Source organism: Montipora capricornis, chromosome 10 (genome assembly GCF_036669925.1).
Source record: "Montipora capricornis isolate CH-2021 chromosome 10, ASM3666992v2, whole genome shotgun sequence".
Classification (NCBI taxonomy): domain Eukaryota; kingdom Metazoa; phylum Cnidaria; class Anthozoa; order Scleractinia; family Acroporidae; genus Montipora; species Montipora capricornis.
In genome coordinates this window covers 52,947,828-52,962,827 of record NC_090892.1, presented here as the reverse complement: position 1 = coordinate 52,962,827, position 15,000 = coordinate 52,947,828, and the positions used below count along the sequence as shown (strand labels likewise).

Sequence of the window (15,000 nt, the reverse complement as noted above, 5' to 3'; positions counted from 1 at the left end):
GGGGAATGCAGGAAGAAAGGCTTGGAACACTTAAGACCAGCACCTTTACACCTACAATAATTTTGTCATTGAGTTTATTTGAATCTATTTTTTATAGTTATGCTCCTTCAGATGTTATCATATAAACACAGGCAATTTTCTCAATAAAGCAAGTTGGCTACAAAACCTACATTAATATTTACAGTATCTTCTTTCCTTATGAGGCACCTTAGGATAGATACTGTATACAATCCATATACTGTATCTTTAAAGGCAGACTAATATTATTTATAGTCAATCTGCAGTAACCTCTCTGAGGGCCGATTTACACAGTATGATTTTTGTGCAAGTTGCATATGACATGACTTAGGATTGTCGCAGCATTTTAAAAAAATGTTTTAAAATTTTTACAACATTTTTTCTGACATACAGAACAACCATAAGTGAGTTGTAGGTTTGACTTACACGAAACAATTTGTGTTGTAGGCCTGTCATAAGCTTGTCACATGTGACAAAAATCATACCATCTAAAATCAGCCCTATATAAGCAGACACCACTACATGGTTGACAAATGTTTAAGGCTGGCTGGCCCCTGCTATAAAAATTCCTATCTTCTCTGAGAGAATCCAAGAAAGGGAACCACACCTTCACAAATCAGAGCATCAAAACACAAGTTATGGCATCAAGAATCAGGCATGCCATTCACAGTTACTGTATCATGAACAACTCACACATGCAGATTGAGGAGTCAAATGACACTATTTTATACCTCCCATTTTCCTGTAGCTCTTGCATTCCCAATCAGATTTACCAGATTATCAACATCATACTCCAGATCTTCCTGACGAGTTTCAAGATGGGCCAGCTGTTGGACGGTCATGTTCAACTCTTCTTTCAAAGCCTGTTGTTCAAATAATCAAAAACAAAACCCAGGATATTGTTGATGTACATGTAAGACAACAAAATCCATACAGTTTTATAATCCTGGATCTCTCAAATAATGAACTTTTTGTCCATTACTCTAGTTCTGATTAATTTTCTTCATTAAAAACTGATGAGAGAACTCATTCATAGAAGTTTAAGATTGTAGCATTTTTATTTTCAGTTTAGATTCAGCTGGGTTGTATAGTTACATTGTACTAAAAGTAAGAGACCATAGAGAGATTTAGCTTTGCATTTACTTGAAACAGCAGGTTGCTGGTTGACATAAAAGCAAGAAGACCCTCTCATCCTAACGTCTCTCGCTTCTTTGAGAAGTTGCTTGACATCTGGAGCTACAGTACTAGTGTAGTTCATGCAAGACATTTATGAGCTAATATCAAACAAGCATCTTCCATTCGCATTTTTGGCAAAATCCACATTTCAGTCCAATGGTTGTCCTTTGCCATAAACTTATGCATTGCTAAAGTTCTCCATTATTGTACAGTGTGACAGTCTCTCACATAGAGTGCATGCTATACATTACCGGCCAATTTAAAAGATCCTAATTATTCTGAATGAAAGAAATCTACCGGTATATATATGAAGAGCAGGCTATAGATGAAATGTAGAAGAGATCCTCTACTTTTAGCAGATCATACATTCTACGACAAGACCTGTTGACTTTGTGGAGTGCTTTCCCATGTGATCTGATTCACTCCAACAAACCAATACAAAATTAATGACTGTATGTGAGCTTACAAGCTGAATGGAATGGAATCATGGCCTCACATTTTCATGCAAAATTGCCATGAAGAGCTTATGGTGCCCTCCATCAACTTGAAGACTGAAGTTTAAATTCCAATTAGAGGTTTTGTTTTCTGTCCATCACGGCAGCAGAGTGGATAAATTCCAGGACCACAGCTTGTTGGGATTGACAGATTTTGATCTGCTTTTTTGGTTATATTTTTGTTTTAAATGATTTGCCAACTGTTACGGTAACAAAAAACAATTTTGGTAGCAAAACATTTAGTTCAAAGATTGGAGTCCAGATACTTGTAAAAGGCAAGTCAATCCTACTAATCGTACAGTATGGTACACGTACACTGTATAAAAGCAAAGTCTTACAAGGCTGCTGCCTAAGAAAATTTTAAAGGGGCCCTCAGAGCTAAACACTCATGAGAACTTAGGAGCCCAACATATGAAGTGAAAGGTGTTGCTGTGAAAAATAAGGCGCCCAGAGCTATTCTATGGGAGCCCCAGGCTACCGGGCTCCTGTTAGGCAACAGCCTTATCTTACAGTAGCCTGTATTTTGCTTAATAGGTAAGAATATCCGCCAACATCTAGGATAGCAAGACTAACAAAGGCCTGATGCGAGTCAAAAAAATCACACTCAGTGAGAGGAGGACAGACCCGCCTGCACACACTTCACCCTGTAACTGTCGAGTGTTTGTTTGGAGAACCCGCTCAAATTTTTTACTGGGGTTCTGATTGGTGCGGTCATCACCTCCTGTCAATCAAAGCATAATTTCCTTCCAGTTCTTTTGTGGCAGAATTGCAAAGCAAATGAGAACATGGCAGAGTTCCGAAGTTTGGACTTGGCCCTCGATGAAGCTATTTTAGATCTCTCTGGTCTGGGAATACGGCTTGAATTGCGATGGGAACAAAAAGAAGCCATAATTTATTTACCCTGCTTTTGAGAAAAGATTTACTGGCAGTTCTTCCAAACAGCTTTGGAAAGAGTCTTATCTCCCAGTTGAGTGAAGAATACATGTACCATGTCGAACAAACCAGCATGTGTGATAGTTTTCCCACTTAAAAGTATTGTGCAAGATCAGATATTCAAAGCTGATTTGATGGGTTTAACTGCTACATAGCTTTCGGACACCAGTTCAGAAGGTGTAGAGAGCGGCAAATATCAACTGATCTTTTCTTCTGCTGAAGAAATTCTGGAAAAGTCATTCCTCGATCGGCTGGAAAACAGCAACACTCCTTTGCACCAAAATCTCACTGCTTTTATTGTTGACGAATCTCACACTGTTGAGTCATGGATCGGTCAAAGTTTTGTTTGTATTTTTACTTTGTTTAATCATTTGAGAACCATATGCTGGCCAAACTCTTAAGGAGTTTTGCACAAGCGAAAGGTTCTTCATGTTTCTTGTTTGTCAAATTTTAATAACGAGTCTCTTTAACAGGTCAACAACAAAGAAAGCCAAGAAAAGCGGCACCGTTGCGTTCCGTGAATCACCATCAGTTGCTATCACTTATTTCCGACATACAGTGTATCTTTGCACTCGCAGATTTCTGAATATCCACATGCATGTTGATATTTTTGTTGGAAGTAAATTTGTAATATTTTCCAGAAAAAAATGAACTCTGTTTTTATTGGCTCTTTCTGTATTTATGGAAATGTAATCAAGTGCAACTAATTAAGTAACTTGCATCCAAGCTATTGATAACGCAGCCCTCCTCCTCCCTCCCTTCAATGTTGCGTTTGCCGTTCTAATGTTGCGTTTACCGGTTAGTTCTTGCACTGGAACCCATAAACATCAACATTGAAAGGGGAGGAGGGAAAAATGTCCGTCAGTGTTACAACATTTGTGACACCGAGACTGTAGGTGTTCGAGCTGTACCTTGATTTCCTCAACATCATACTTCTTCTCACTGCTCAGTTTTTCAACATGAATCTCTAGCTCAGATCCTCGGGCTATGTGTTCCTGTTACCAATGCAAAATTAGAGTCAAGCAAGGACAATAATAACTATTACATGAACTGCATGATATAATGATAATCCATGATAGTTATGTATCATAAATGTAAAATAATCTTTCTCACTTTTCCAAATCAATTCTCTCTTGACAATAGGGAGTTTATTTCAAATGGTTTCGTCCTCTTATGTTTTTAAACCACAGCCCAGTTTCTAGTGGTAAGCATTTCTTTGTAGGAAAAAAGATGGACAAATCCAACACTTTTTGCTTGAGTATTTCTGGGCTTGACAACAAATTTACAAAAACGAGAAAACTTTTCTTATCATATGATGGATTCAGAAACAGCCCTTAAAATGCTGCAAAGAGTTGCTATAGTTTTAGAAACCAGCTCAAGGCTGATCTGTGTTTTAATATGGGCATCAAATAACTTATTAATTACCTTGAGTGACTGTGTTGTTTTTTGGAGTTTTCCCTCAACCAAAGCCACTCTGTCGTTGGCCTCTCGTTCCAGCTCCTCAACAGTCTTAACCAAGATCTCATTTTGATCACTAAGCTCAGAAACAAAGGACTGAAGCGACTGAAGTTGGTGCTGAAATGAGGGCAAAAAATTGTAAATAAATCATTAACTTTGGAGTTAATTTTGCAAAGAAATCTCACCTTTGTGGATGGGATGTTAATAGCATTCAAATATTGTCAAGGATTCTTCTTGCTTATGGATTGCATATTTTTGCTTAAATTTTTAAATTGCAAGATGTCTGTTGATCATTGAAAGAAATTTACATGTAACTTAATTTTGAAACTAGAGATAATTTTGTTAGGATCTCTCTGCAAGTGTTTGAAAACAATAAGGAAGCTTTTTTTACTCAATTTAACAACTGACTAAATGTAACTTTGACTAAAAAAACTGTTACATATCAGCAGATGATACAAAACAAGGAAAAAAAGATATTTAAAAAAAGGCCATAGCAATAAACTGTGAAACCAATAAACAAAGTTCATTGTCCAGGAATTCAACCTTGATAACCCAAATGCTGGAAAGGTGACATTGTAGCAGTAAAAGAATAAAGGTTATTGTTGAGCTAAATGTCACTCATCAACCACGTCCATGTTAAAGTATATGGGCCAAATTATTAACGATTCTATCAGTACACACGAGACTAATATTTTACTATTAATTGGAAGCTTGACAATGTATACCCTGCCAGCAGAGTCTCTTTCGATCTTCCTAGATAATTCGGGAAGAGGAAAGTAGACTCTGCTCGCAGCCTCCACATTTCGCATTGAGCATGCGTTAAAAATTTAAATGTATTCGGTGTCAGTCATGCGTGACCTGTAGCCACAAAAGCACAAAACGAAAACAAACAGTCGGGATATTTTCCAACAACTCTGGCAAACACACGACAATCAAGGAATCATTTCATTGGAAACTCAAGATAGTCCATACTCTTAAAATGCCATTTCATTTTTTTACTGAAAAATTTATAGGTTTCTGTCACACAAGTTTCTGTAACCGACACACATAGGAAAAACTCATGGGAATTCTAACAGTTAAAATTGCCACGCTGTCGTAAATTTCAAAATATTGATGACGCGTGGCGATTGATCATGCGCAAAAATTAAAAAAACAGGTTTGACAAGTCGAAACTGGACTGACTCATCCAATTCTTTGGATGAGCGGCAAATCAAAGAATGTGGAGGCGGCGAGCAGTGTCTACTTTCCTCTTCCCGAATTATCTAGGAAGATCGAAGGAGACTCTGCTCGCAGGGTAGACAATGTACAACAGCTGTGAATCAAACTAAAAAAATATTCTTCGATCACAAGCACTTTAAATTAATTGAAGTACCGGATCTTCATATATGCTACAGTTTGGTTTTGTTTTATTTGATTTGTCTGTGTATAAACGTATGCCTACAAGACAATTTAGCAGGAAATTATGCAGAAAATGGATTTTCGACAAACACTATATTGGACTAATTACTTAGCTGCAGATAAGAACAGCAATACTACATACTATGTTATCAAAGCAATAAAGTAACAAAGCCTCACTTACACCGCAGGCCATCATCAAATTAAGCGTCCTTTCAGCTGTGATTACTTCAATATTGCATGCCTCGGTGACCAAAACGCCGACAATGTAAACAAAACAGTTTTAACGTGTCCACAGTTTTAAACCGAGCAACTAAAATATTTCTTTAACTCCAACGCTCGAAATATCCTAAGAGTGTTTGAAAAATGGAACAGAATTGAATTAACCACGAGATAATCGACTTTTAGAACCGCTGGCCTAATAGTTGACTCGCTCAAATATTCACTCAAACGGCTAAACGGCCGCACTCACAACAAAAGCCACAAACAAAATAATCAACCCCTGAAACAGCCGGAGATTTTTTTTCCCAAAAATGGAGAAATCAAACGAAAGACACTGCATTTTAAAAGTCGCGATTTCTAAAAATTCAATCAGTGTTTCGACAACAATTTTTCGTCAGTTTTGCAGTTCAGCTGGCGCCGCACCTTTTCCGTGTTCAGTAACAGTTAACTAGTAACAAATTTTCTTTGCGATCGCGATCGCGATCGCGGTAAAGTTAAAAGCTATCGACCATATCTCACCCTATGCGCCTCTTCCCTTTTTTCGTCCACCTCTTCCATGTCTTTCAGCCTGTTACGATACATCCCTCGCAACTCTTCCGCTAACAAAGTGTCATCTTCATGTTCACCTTCTTCCGTAAGTTCTACGCTCTGTAGATAACTCTCTCCCAGATCTTTCGTTCTCGAAGTCATCAGCTAGACTTCCAGCAGCGAGAATTTCAAAGATGCACCTCCGGCTGCAGGGCCATGTGCTTTTCACTTGTTTTTCTCCATCACAGTCACAGCCTCCAAAAATCAATCGATCTGAAACGCCATTTGGAAAGGACGCTCTTGTTCTTGGAGTTTGATTGGACGGATTGTTACAACAAAACAATTGTTGTTATTCCAAATTAGGTAGTGAAATTAAATGCTCGATTAGGGCCAAAAATGGCGGGAATAAAATCGCTTCCCACGCTTCCTACACATTACAGTGACGTTACAACATTTTAAATAGACAACCTTTGTTTGCAAGGACAATGTGATTTCGTACTTCATTGCAAGAGACGTATTCATGGAAGACTGGCTGATTGCGGCCCAGCGTCGTTATGGCAACAACTGAAATCAATGACATCTGCGCTTTTTTTGCGATTTAGGGTTTCTTCGTTTATACTGAAAAATTCCCGTCTTTCCCAAATGGAAAAATTATTAGTTTGATGCCTTTTATACGCGATAGACTAGCATCCCATCCAGGGGGGAGTAGAAATACTCCTAGTCGCTTCATGCTCATCATAGCCTCTCCACGGAACTCCGTAGAGAGGCTATGTGCTCATGAAACCGGAGATAAGTGCCAGTCTGATGGGCCTTCCGGCTCGTATGCAGGGACCACCGACCTCGTTCCCAGGGTCTCTCGTCTCTACCTCCTTTGTCGTTAAGGAGAAACGACATGCAAAGGAGCAGAGAAGAAAGACCCTGGGAACGAGGTTGACCAAGCCATTGTTTGCCGTTGCCATGGTTTCGTGAAAGGGTTTTCTTTCGCACGTGCTTGTTAATGGCTAGCTATTTATCTTTTGCTATTTAAACAAAACAGGCTATGCAGTTTCCAGTGTCTACAAGTATGAATATTGTAAGGAATAATGTAAAAGTAAAACGATTTCCCAGCACTGTTGGAAGCGGAATACACGGTGGCAGGAGCCCCATCAAATAGGCTCCTTACGGTGGATGTACCGTAAGACGGTTGAGAGTTGGAGCTGGGTGGCACGGCGTGGGTATGCGACAATTTATCTAATCAGTTAAATCAATTCTCTGTCTGCGCAATTGCCAAGTTCTGATACCGAACCAATTGCAGAAAGACAGTCCGTCCAATACTCCAAGAAAATTGAGTGGTCGTGTAATCTCTCCTTCTTTTAAAGATGGCGTGGACAAACCGTCCAAGATAGCTATTGCGCATGATACGCAGAATAGTTTCAATTGTGTAATAATTGTGGCTTGTCAGGGTATGGAAAAGTAAACACAAAAGAATAAATTCCAACTTTTTGGCGTTATCTTGACTCCGTCGTCAATTGCACCAAATACCGTATACCAGTGTTGGGTCTAGTGAACATAGCAGTAAAGGAAAGTGCGATGGTTAAAATTACACAAATAGTTCGCACGGAATGGAGTCCGAATGCACGATATGAATGGCTCTTTCTTGTATCATAATATACAGTAGCAAATTACTCCATTCTGATTAGCTGAGAGAAATGCAGTTTTCAGACAACAGTGCAGAAAAGATCGAGGTGACGACCAACCATGATCAAAGAAACTCACAGATAGCCAATCAAATGCAAAGCCCGCTTAGCGCTCTTTTTTGAGTCATTGCGTGATACTCGTGCGTTGCCTCTGTTTCTGAGATAAGCTATCTCGAAGTTCTTTCATGTGCATTATTAATAAGTAGTCGTGTTTTTTCAAAGACTTGCACTCGAAGCAACTGCAGTTTACTCGTGCTTATTTGTTACAAATTGCGAGAGAAAAAACATGGGATTGCCTGTACTATTAAATACCATCCGATGCAGTGAACAGTCACGGCGACTATGGATTCGCCACAGTTAAGGGGCACACTTCACGACAAATACACAACCAACAACGTAAGAGCCAAACAAGGAGGCCATAGCATGCGCTTTGATATCGTTTGCAGTTTTAAGTTTTAGGCCTTATCGTCGGTTAGATAATGGTTTGTTAATAATGACGGCCAGGGGTGTCATTTTATATATGTGCAGCACTTTCACCTCGCCAACCAACCTCGTTCCCAGGACCTCACCCTTGGCTAAGAGAGACGTCCTGGCAACGAGGTACATGTATTTAGTAATGTGTTGGACAAGAATTTTTAGGTGGACTTCTCATTTAGTGTACTTGAACGCGGAATTATAACCGTTGCTCGCCAACCTCGTTCCCAAGGAGGCAAAGAAGAGAGACCCTGGAAACGAGGTTGTGACCTCGCCAGTCTGACGCAACCTTATGTATTTGTCATAAAGTGTTCCACTTGAGTGTAGTCCATTCTTGTCACAACCCTATTAGTGCATTTCTCAGCGACAACGAACCACCTCAGCAGGTATAGCATGGGGTTATCTGTAGAAAAACATCTGACAAGGAACAGAGACAATAGTACCACGAGTGGTATTTTCACTTTATTAAATTTACGTTTCCTTCAGCATCAAACACATAAATTCTTAAGGACGTTCGCGCGAAATTTTTTCAACATTGATTTTCTTCTGAAACTTTTACCACTGTAAGATGATGAGTTAGTTATGTCAGAAATGTAAAAAAAATGGGGGGTCACCGACTTCGTTTTGGAGAGAACATGTCCGGAAAAACACCCAAAATGTGACAAAATCGGGCTTCGTTATCGAATAAGGCCAGTGTCTGTAAACCCAAATATATTGCAATTAAATTTTTGAAATGAAATCTTCTCTGCCAAATATTGTTTAAGTGGACTAATTAAGTGAATTTAGTCAACTGGTGAGGTTCCCTTAACGATCAAGTTCGCATTTAGCGACCACAGTTTCACGCGCCTTGCAGCCGCAAGATGGCAGGATTTGATGTCCCGTGAGCAGAAATCTTGAAATTTTTTGAACTTCCCACATTGATTTTTTGTTCATTTTTGGACAACGTGGAGATAACTGTAAATAAAATCCGTTTCTGGAAAGAAAAATAGGGGTCACCGAACGTCCAAGACCGTTAAATCCAGGCAAAGCTATAGCAATGGCCTTTTGCCCTATTATTTCTCATTTTATTACTTAGCGCGCGCGCTCGTGTATGACGTGGCGTGTGCATTTGCGTGCGCAGTAAGGATGCGCAGAAACAATTGGCGCGAACGTCCTTAATTGACTTAAGTGACATATTACCTTTAAGTCAATGATAACATGTATCTACATATGGTTCATGCCCTGACAAGGTCGGGCAAACTTGGAAACTACATTTTTTATTTAGCTTCAGAACCACACTAAATGAAGCCGTTTGCTGAACCGAGATCACATTTTGAAGCAAGTCCAACTGCGACATTGCGAGGGACACAGAATCCCTTCGCCATTAGACTTGCGTCGAATGAGATGCCGTGAGCTTAGACTGGACAGAGATAAACAAACAGCCAAAAACGGAGCATCGCCAGCGAATAATTTCCTTTTAAAATCGCTAAAGTAGAGAAACACTCGTAAAATAGCACACAACCCACAGCTACTCTGACACCATTTTCAATTCTGTATGCACGGTCAGGGACATGTGAATAAACGAGAACCATGACAATAAGATCACTCTTTGAAGTTCGCCGACTCTTCTAACCATTCCTCCGTAATAACTCTCCTTGAACATTATACAAGCACGGTACTCAAGATTGCACTGATCTAAACCTCTGCTTCTACCAGCTCTGGCTTCCTTCTGAACGTTTTCTTTTTAATTAAACAAAAGAACCGTCTTCTTGGAAAGACGAACTGCTGCTAGCCACGGATCCTTGGGCTTGTGGCTTGGTTCCTCGTGACGACTGGTCAGCCGCTTTTCCTTCCCAGACAAGGTTCTCTCCGACTTGTAAAGCTGGTCCTAGTTTCATTGCAACATCAATGAGCTGCGGGAAATGACAAAACATTTAAAACACTCGAAAACAATAACGACCCCGGGCTTACGGCCTTGGGCACACGCCACTCGTTTTTGAAATAGCACTTCTCGAGTCTACACTGCATCAGGCCATGGTTCCAACGTGGACTACGAGTTGTCCCTCTTTCGCCGCTTAGTTAGTCGAGCACGAGCGAAACGTGGATTGCAGATTTCCCGAGACCATTTTCTTCTCGTGCCTGTCTTTTCCTTGCACTCGACTAACTAAGCGGCGAAAGAGGAACTAGTCGAAGTCTAGTTGAAACTAGGAAAATAGCTCAGTGAAAATGTTTAAATGTCTGTCATCGCGTAAAAAGGTTTTTCCCTACATTCACTCTCTAGGCTTGTCCCAAACCAATTTCCTTCACCTTCCCCAAAGTCACAAGGCTCTCAAAACTGAACTGGAAAAACCAACTGCAATTCGATCTACGAGCTAGCTGGGGAGGAACTCTCCAGGGAATTCTTTGCAAATAGCGCAATGAAAACTAAGTACATGTAATTTGCGACGTCGACCAGTTATCGAGCTCATCCCCCTTCACTGCTCGGTCAATTTATGGCCAGTTTTTATGTCTTTAAAAGACAAGAGCATTGTGAGCTTTAGATGAACTGAAAAGGTTTTAAAATCACCATGTTTTAGGGCATTGCAGAGCCTGAAGTGCAGGGCAAATTTGATGAGGTGCTAGCTACCTAAAAATTAAATGCATTACTGACCTCTTGATCAATGTCACTGCCCTTAACAGATCTGACCTCTTCCATCTTCCTCTCATATATGTTTAACTGTTTCAAAGCTTCTTTTTTCTCTCCTGTGTTGTACAGGAAGATGCAAAAATTCAAGTTGATGGATGGATCTGTGCTAAAAGAAATTAAGAGGACCAAAGATAAGTAAAGAACTAAGTAGCAATAAAAATGACAAGTCGTCAAAATACCACAATTTTCTGAATTAACTTTCCGTAGTCTTTAATTACGGAGTTAGTAAAGTTATGTTAGCATCGACAACGGGTGCGACGTCGAGCACGAGTTCTGGGATTACTGGGACTACTGCACAGGGATTACTGCACAGCGTTAACTACGAGTTTGTCAAAAGGAAATTGCGTTTAAAGTAACGGTTAAGTAAAGAAACCATATTTAAAGTCGATAACCCGTAACAGTAATTCAACTGACAAACCTGAGGCCTACGGTGCGCTCATTTTACTCCCCCTTTGCCATCAGTGCTCCGTTTTAAGAGTATTTAAAGCTACTTAAGCTACACAGAACGCAAACAAGTCGCAACAAGGATGTGAGATCCGGGAATCGAACTCAGGACCAAAGCCGCGCACTAACCGACTGTGCCATCCTTGATTTAGAGTTTGATTTAGAAATGTTTCTTTTAGTTTCAAGCTATCATAAGCATATACTAACAATATATATGTATATATAATTTTTTTTTGGGGGGGGGGGGGGAATTTAGACTGGAACTCGTATCATACCGTGCGCTTGTCTAAATGCGTATAGAACGTGACTTCGTGACCGAGTACAAGTTGTACTTGTTTTCGTACTCGCACTCGTACCCGATGCTAACATTCTTTAATCTTACTTGTCCAAGGCCGTGGCTTGTTCATATGCTTGTTTTGCATTTTCCTGGTCTTCTAAGTGTGTCAAAGCAACTGAGATAGAAGTCAGAACAAAGATGAACGTCAGAACGTCAAGGTTACAAGTAAACCTAGAAGAAAAATATTTTAAGCACGAAACTCGTAATTTCCCCCTAAACTTTTAACGGCTGATATAGATTTCGACAGAGCTGCAACTCCATTGTCTCGCGTCCGAACTAAAATCTCCGTTGAATGAAGTCGTTGGGACACCTTGCCAACCTGCACAATTTTAAGGTTTTCGCAATTATTTATGCTGCCAGAGCTCTAAAACAACCAGGGCCTAAGCTCCAAATATTCAATGTTGACTTCATGAACCGATCTATATCTGTAGCACCGTAAAGAAACCCCCCCGGGAAGGAGGGGGGGGGGGGGCGTACTGTCATATATGGGAGAGAAACCCAACAATGTTAGAGAGGGCTGGGGAAGACGACTTGGCAAATAGGAGATTGGACCTGAAAAAATTTTACGTGTTCCAACATTTTTGACATGGTTTGCAATGAAAGGCATGGGTCTCCACGAAATAACATCACAAAACGCATTAAATTTTTTGCAACCTCTAACTTGCTCTGTCGTGGGTAAAATGCATAACTGTTGCTTTTGGTAATTTTAATGGAACATGAAAGGAAACTTTCAAGGAGGAAATATAAACAATAGATCTACACAATAGTATGCTGTAGGTTAAGGGACATTTTCAGTACCAAAAGCCATTTGAGGTTACGTGCAGCTGCCCCGGATGATACAGCGCAAACAAACGAACAAATACTCACTTGCTAGCAGCATGAACAGTTGACCGTGTTTTGGTTTGAGCGTAATTGCAGCACTGAGAAAATGAAATGCAGAAGCATATCTAGCGCATGTTAAGGACAGTACTAAGTCCGACTTCGAACCCCCAGCACCACCAAATTCATTCTTTCCGGCAAATTCTCAGTTCGAAATGAAAAAAAATACAACCAACAAAAAGAGATCTACATTTTAAATCACCATCTAAACTATAAATGTCTTTCATTTTGGTGAACAAAGCAGGGCAAGCGCTAACCCTGAAAGCTCCAAATAGGTCATTCTTTGCGAAATAATTATGGCATTTTTGATTGTAAACTAATCGAGTTTCTAATAGCATTTAACTTTACACAATGACTAGAGGAAAAACTCACGGCCCGGGCAATCGGCTTCAAAATTTGCTTCAACATCGGTTCCATTTTGATGAACAGCGATGGTGAAACCGTTTGCGACCCCCCCCCCCCCCACCCCCCTTCAAACTGTGTTGAAACATGTTGAATCGAAGTTGAATTGATGTTGAATGACGTTAAAAGCGTTTGAACTTGCTTCAACGGCCATTCAATATTTTTTGTCATCGAGAAGGACGGGTTAAATGAAGTTAAAGATTGGAGTACAAGAACGACTACGAGTTTTCTGTACTGGGCATGCGCATTGCAGTTAAAGAAGGAACATTTTCGAAATGCGCGTGCTCAGAACTGAAAACTCGTACTCGCACTCCAATCTGAAGATCGCCAATGTTTGGTATGCGCAAGCGCACTAATCGGTCTCTGAATGAATCACGTCCATCACTGTATCCATAGTAACAACCATGCCTGCAGCCTGGGACTGAATACCAGGCCTAATCGGACGTTGAAGCCGATTGCCCGGGTGTTGAGCTTCTAAGCAGGAATAAAATAGCTTTATCCATGGTCTTTCAAAGCGAGTGACTAAAATATTGTTGTTCTTAGTTTTGAGCCGGAGTAACAGGGGTTAAGGGTATTACAGTATTTACTCCGTTTAAGTATTAACCCTTACTTTAACAACTCGACCTTGATAACTTTCACTAATTGCCAACTTTACAGTAAATGAAAGAGCCAGGCGCAGTGTTTACTTCCACCATGATGTCCTGGGTTCAAATCCCGGACACGATGTCTTAAGTGTTCATTTTTGAATTATTGGTGCTCTTCTCTGCTCCGAGACGTTTTTTCTCCGGGTACTCCGGTTTTCCCCTCTCATCAAAGATCAACTTTTCATTTGATCTACTTTAATATGACGTGATATGATTTTGGTTTACAGTCGGAATTTCATAGGTTAAAGATCTTCAGCTTCTTCGTGCAAACGTGAAGGATACTGTTGCATTGTGAGGTGGATGATACCCAGGTTGTAGAGTATTTTCCACTCAAATGGCGCCATGTATGTTGCTCGCTTTAAACAGCTGATAGCCTGGGAGAAACAAAATTAACAGCTTTAAATAAACTCGAGATCGAAATAAAGGGTGTTCCGACACCACAGATCACGTTCCACACTGTCCATTAATTTAAGAGCCACATTATAAAGTCACATAAAAAAGGCTGAGTGTTTGTTACAAGTACAAGGAAAGGTTACGTTTATACAAACGTTGGCCGTGTAGCACTTATATTTTAAACAGAGTTAACTGAATAGAGTGTAATGTGTAGTGCTAGATTTTCTATCCCATATGAACCATGTGAGCGTTAGCCCTACTGATGTGGGCCCATTTCCATCAGTAGGGCTAACGCTCACATGGTTCATATGGGATAGAAAATCTAGCACTACACATTACACTCTATTCAGTTAACTTTGAGTTTATGTTAGTGCTGTTGACATGTGCCCCTAAATTCATTGCACACAAATTATTGAATTATGGAGAAAACATGCTGTAAATTATTGTTATTTTTTTCTCACTAATTTGTTTTTTTTTTTTTTTTAACTCCATAAATTACATTAAAGGTGCTGTTACACTGTGCATTTTTTCGTGCGTCTTGTCTCGCAACGCCATGGCAAGATAAGTTGCACGAAACATTGCCCGGTACGGTCAAAAACGTTACGACACAAGTTGCAGAAACCAGAATTGAGTACGACTTTCCGCAATGCTTCACGCAACGTTGCAACGAATTTTGCAAGCAATGCGCAGTGTATCATCTGTCCTGCAACTTGTGTCGCAATGGCCAGTGAAAATGTTCCTTTAACCTCATTTGATCATCGAAAACGAGGCAAGTTGCAGCAAACGCCGCCTGGTGTATCACACATCACGCAATTTGTTTCGCAATGTGAGAATAATGCAATGTGAACTGCGACAAAAATTA

At 40.1% G+C, this 15,000-nt stretch overlaps 2 protein-coding genes across 4 annotated transcripts in view; both read right to left on the bottom strand.

Moving 5' to 3' along the window:
* Window positions 1-6,526, bottom strand: part of LOC138021692 (putative leucine-rich repeat-containing protein DDB_G0290503) — a 65,231-nt gene extending 58,705 nt beyond the window's left edge. For 2 of the 3 annotated variants that reach the window (XM_068868649.1, XM_068868650.1), the window contains exons 1-4: window positions 6,216-6,516; window positions 4,047-4,196; window positions 3,533-3,616; window positions 750-881 (exon numbers count right to left, since the gene is read on the bottom strand). In XM_068868649.1, coding sequence (XP_068724750.1) covers window positions 750-881; window positions 3,533-3,616; window positions 4,047-4,196; window positions 6,216-6,386 — 537 coding nt within the window. In that variant the 5' untranslated portion in view covers window positions 6,387-6,516. Of the gene's footprint in view, window positions 1-749; window positions 882-3,532; window positions 3,617-4,046; window positions 4,197-6,215 lie in introns of all 3 variants that reach the window. The other variant, XM_068868651.1, reaches the window with a different exon arrangement.
* A 2,291-nt stretch (window positions 6,527-8,817) lies between these two features.
* LOC138019698 (Bardet-Biedl syndrome 4 protein-like) overlaps window positions 8,818-15,000 on the bottom strand; it is a 19,333-nt gene continuing 13,150 nt past the window's right edge. The window contains exons 12-16 of the mRNA XM_068866560.1: window positions 14,028-14,119; window positions 12,688-12,767; window positions 11,866-11,935; window positions 11,004-11,145; window positions 8,818-10,266 (exon numbers count right to left, since the gene is read on the bottom strand). Coding sequence (XP_068722661.1) covers window positions 10,102-10,266; window positions 11,004-11,145; window positions 11,866-11,935; window positions 12,688-12,767; window positions 14,028-14,119 — 549 coding nt within the window. The 3' untranslated portion in view covers window positions 8,818-10,101. The remainder of the gene's footprint in view (window positions 10,267-11,003; window positions 11,146-11,865; window positions 11,936-12,687; window positions 12,768-14,027; window positions 14,120-15,000) is intronic.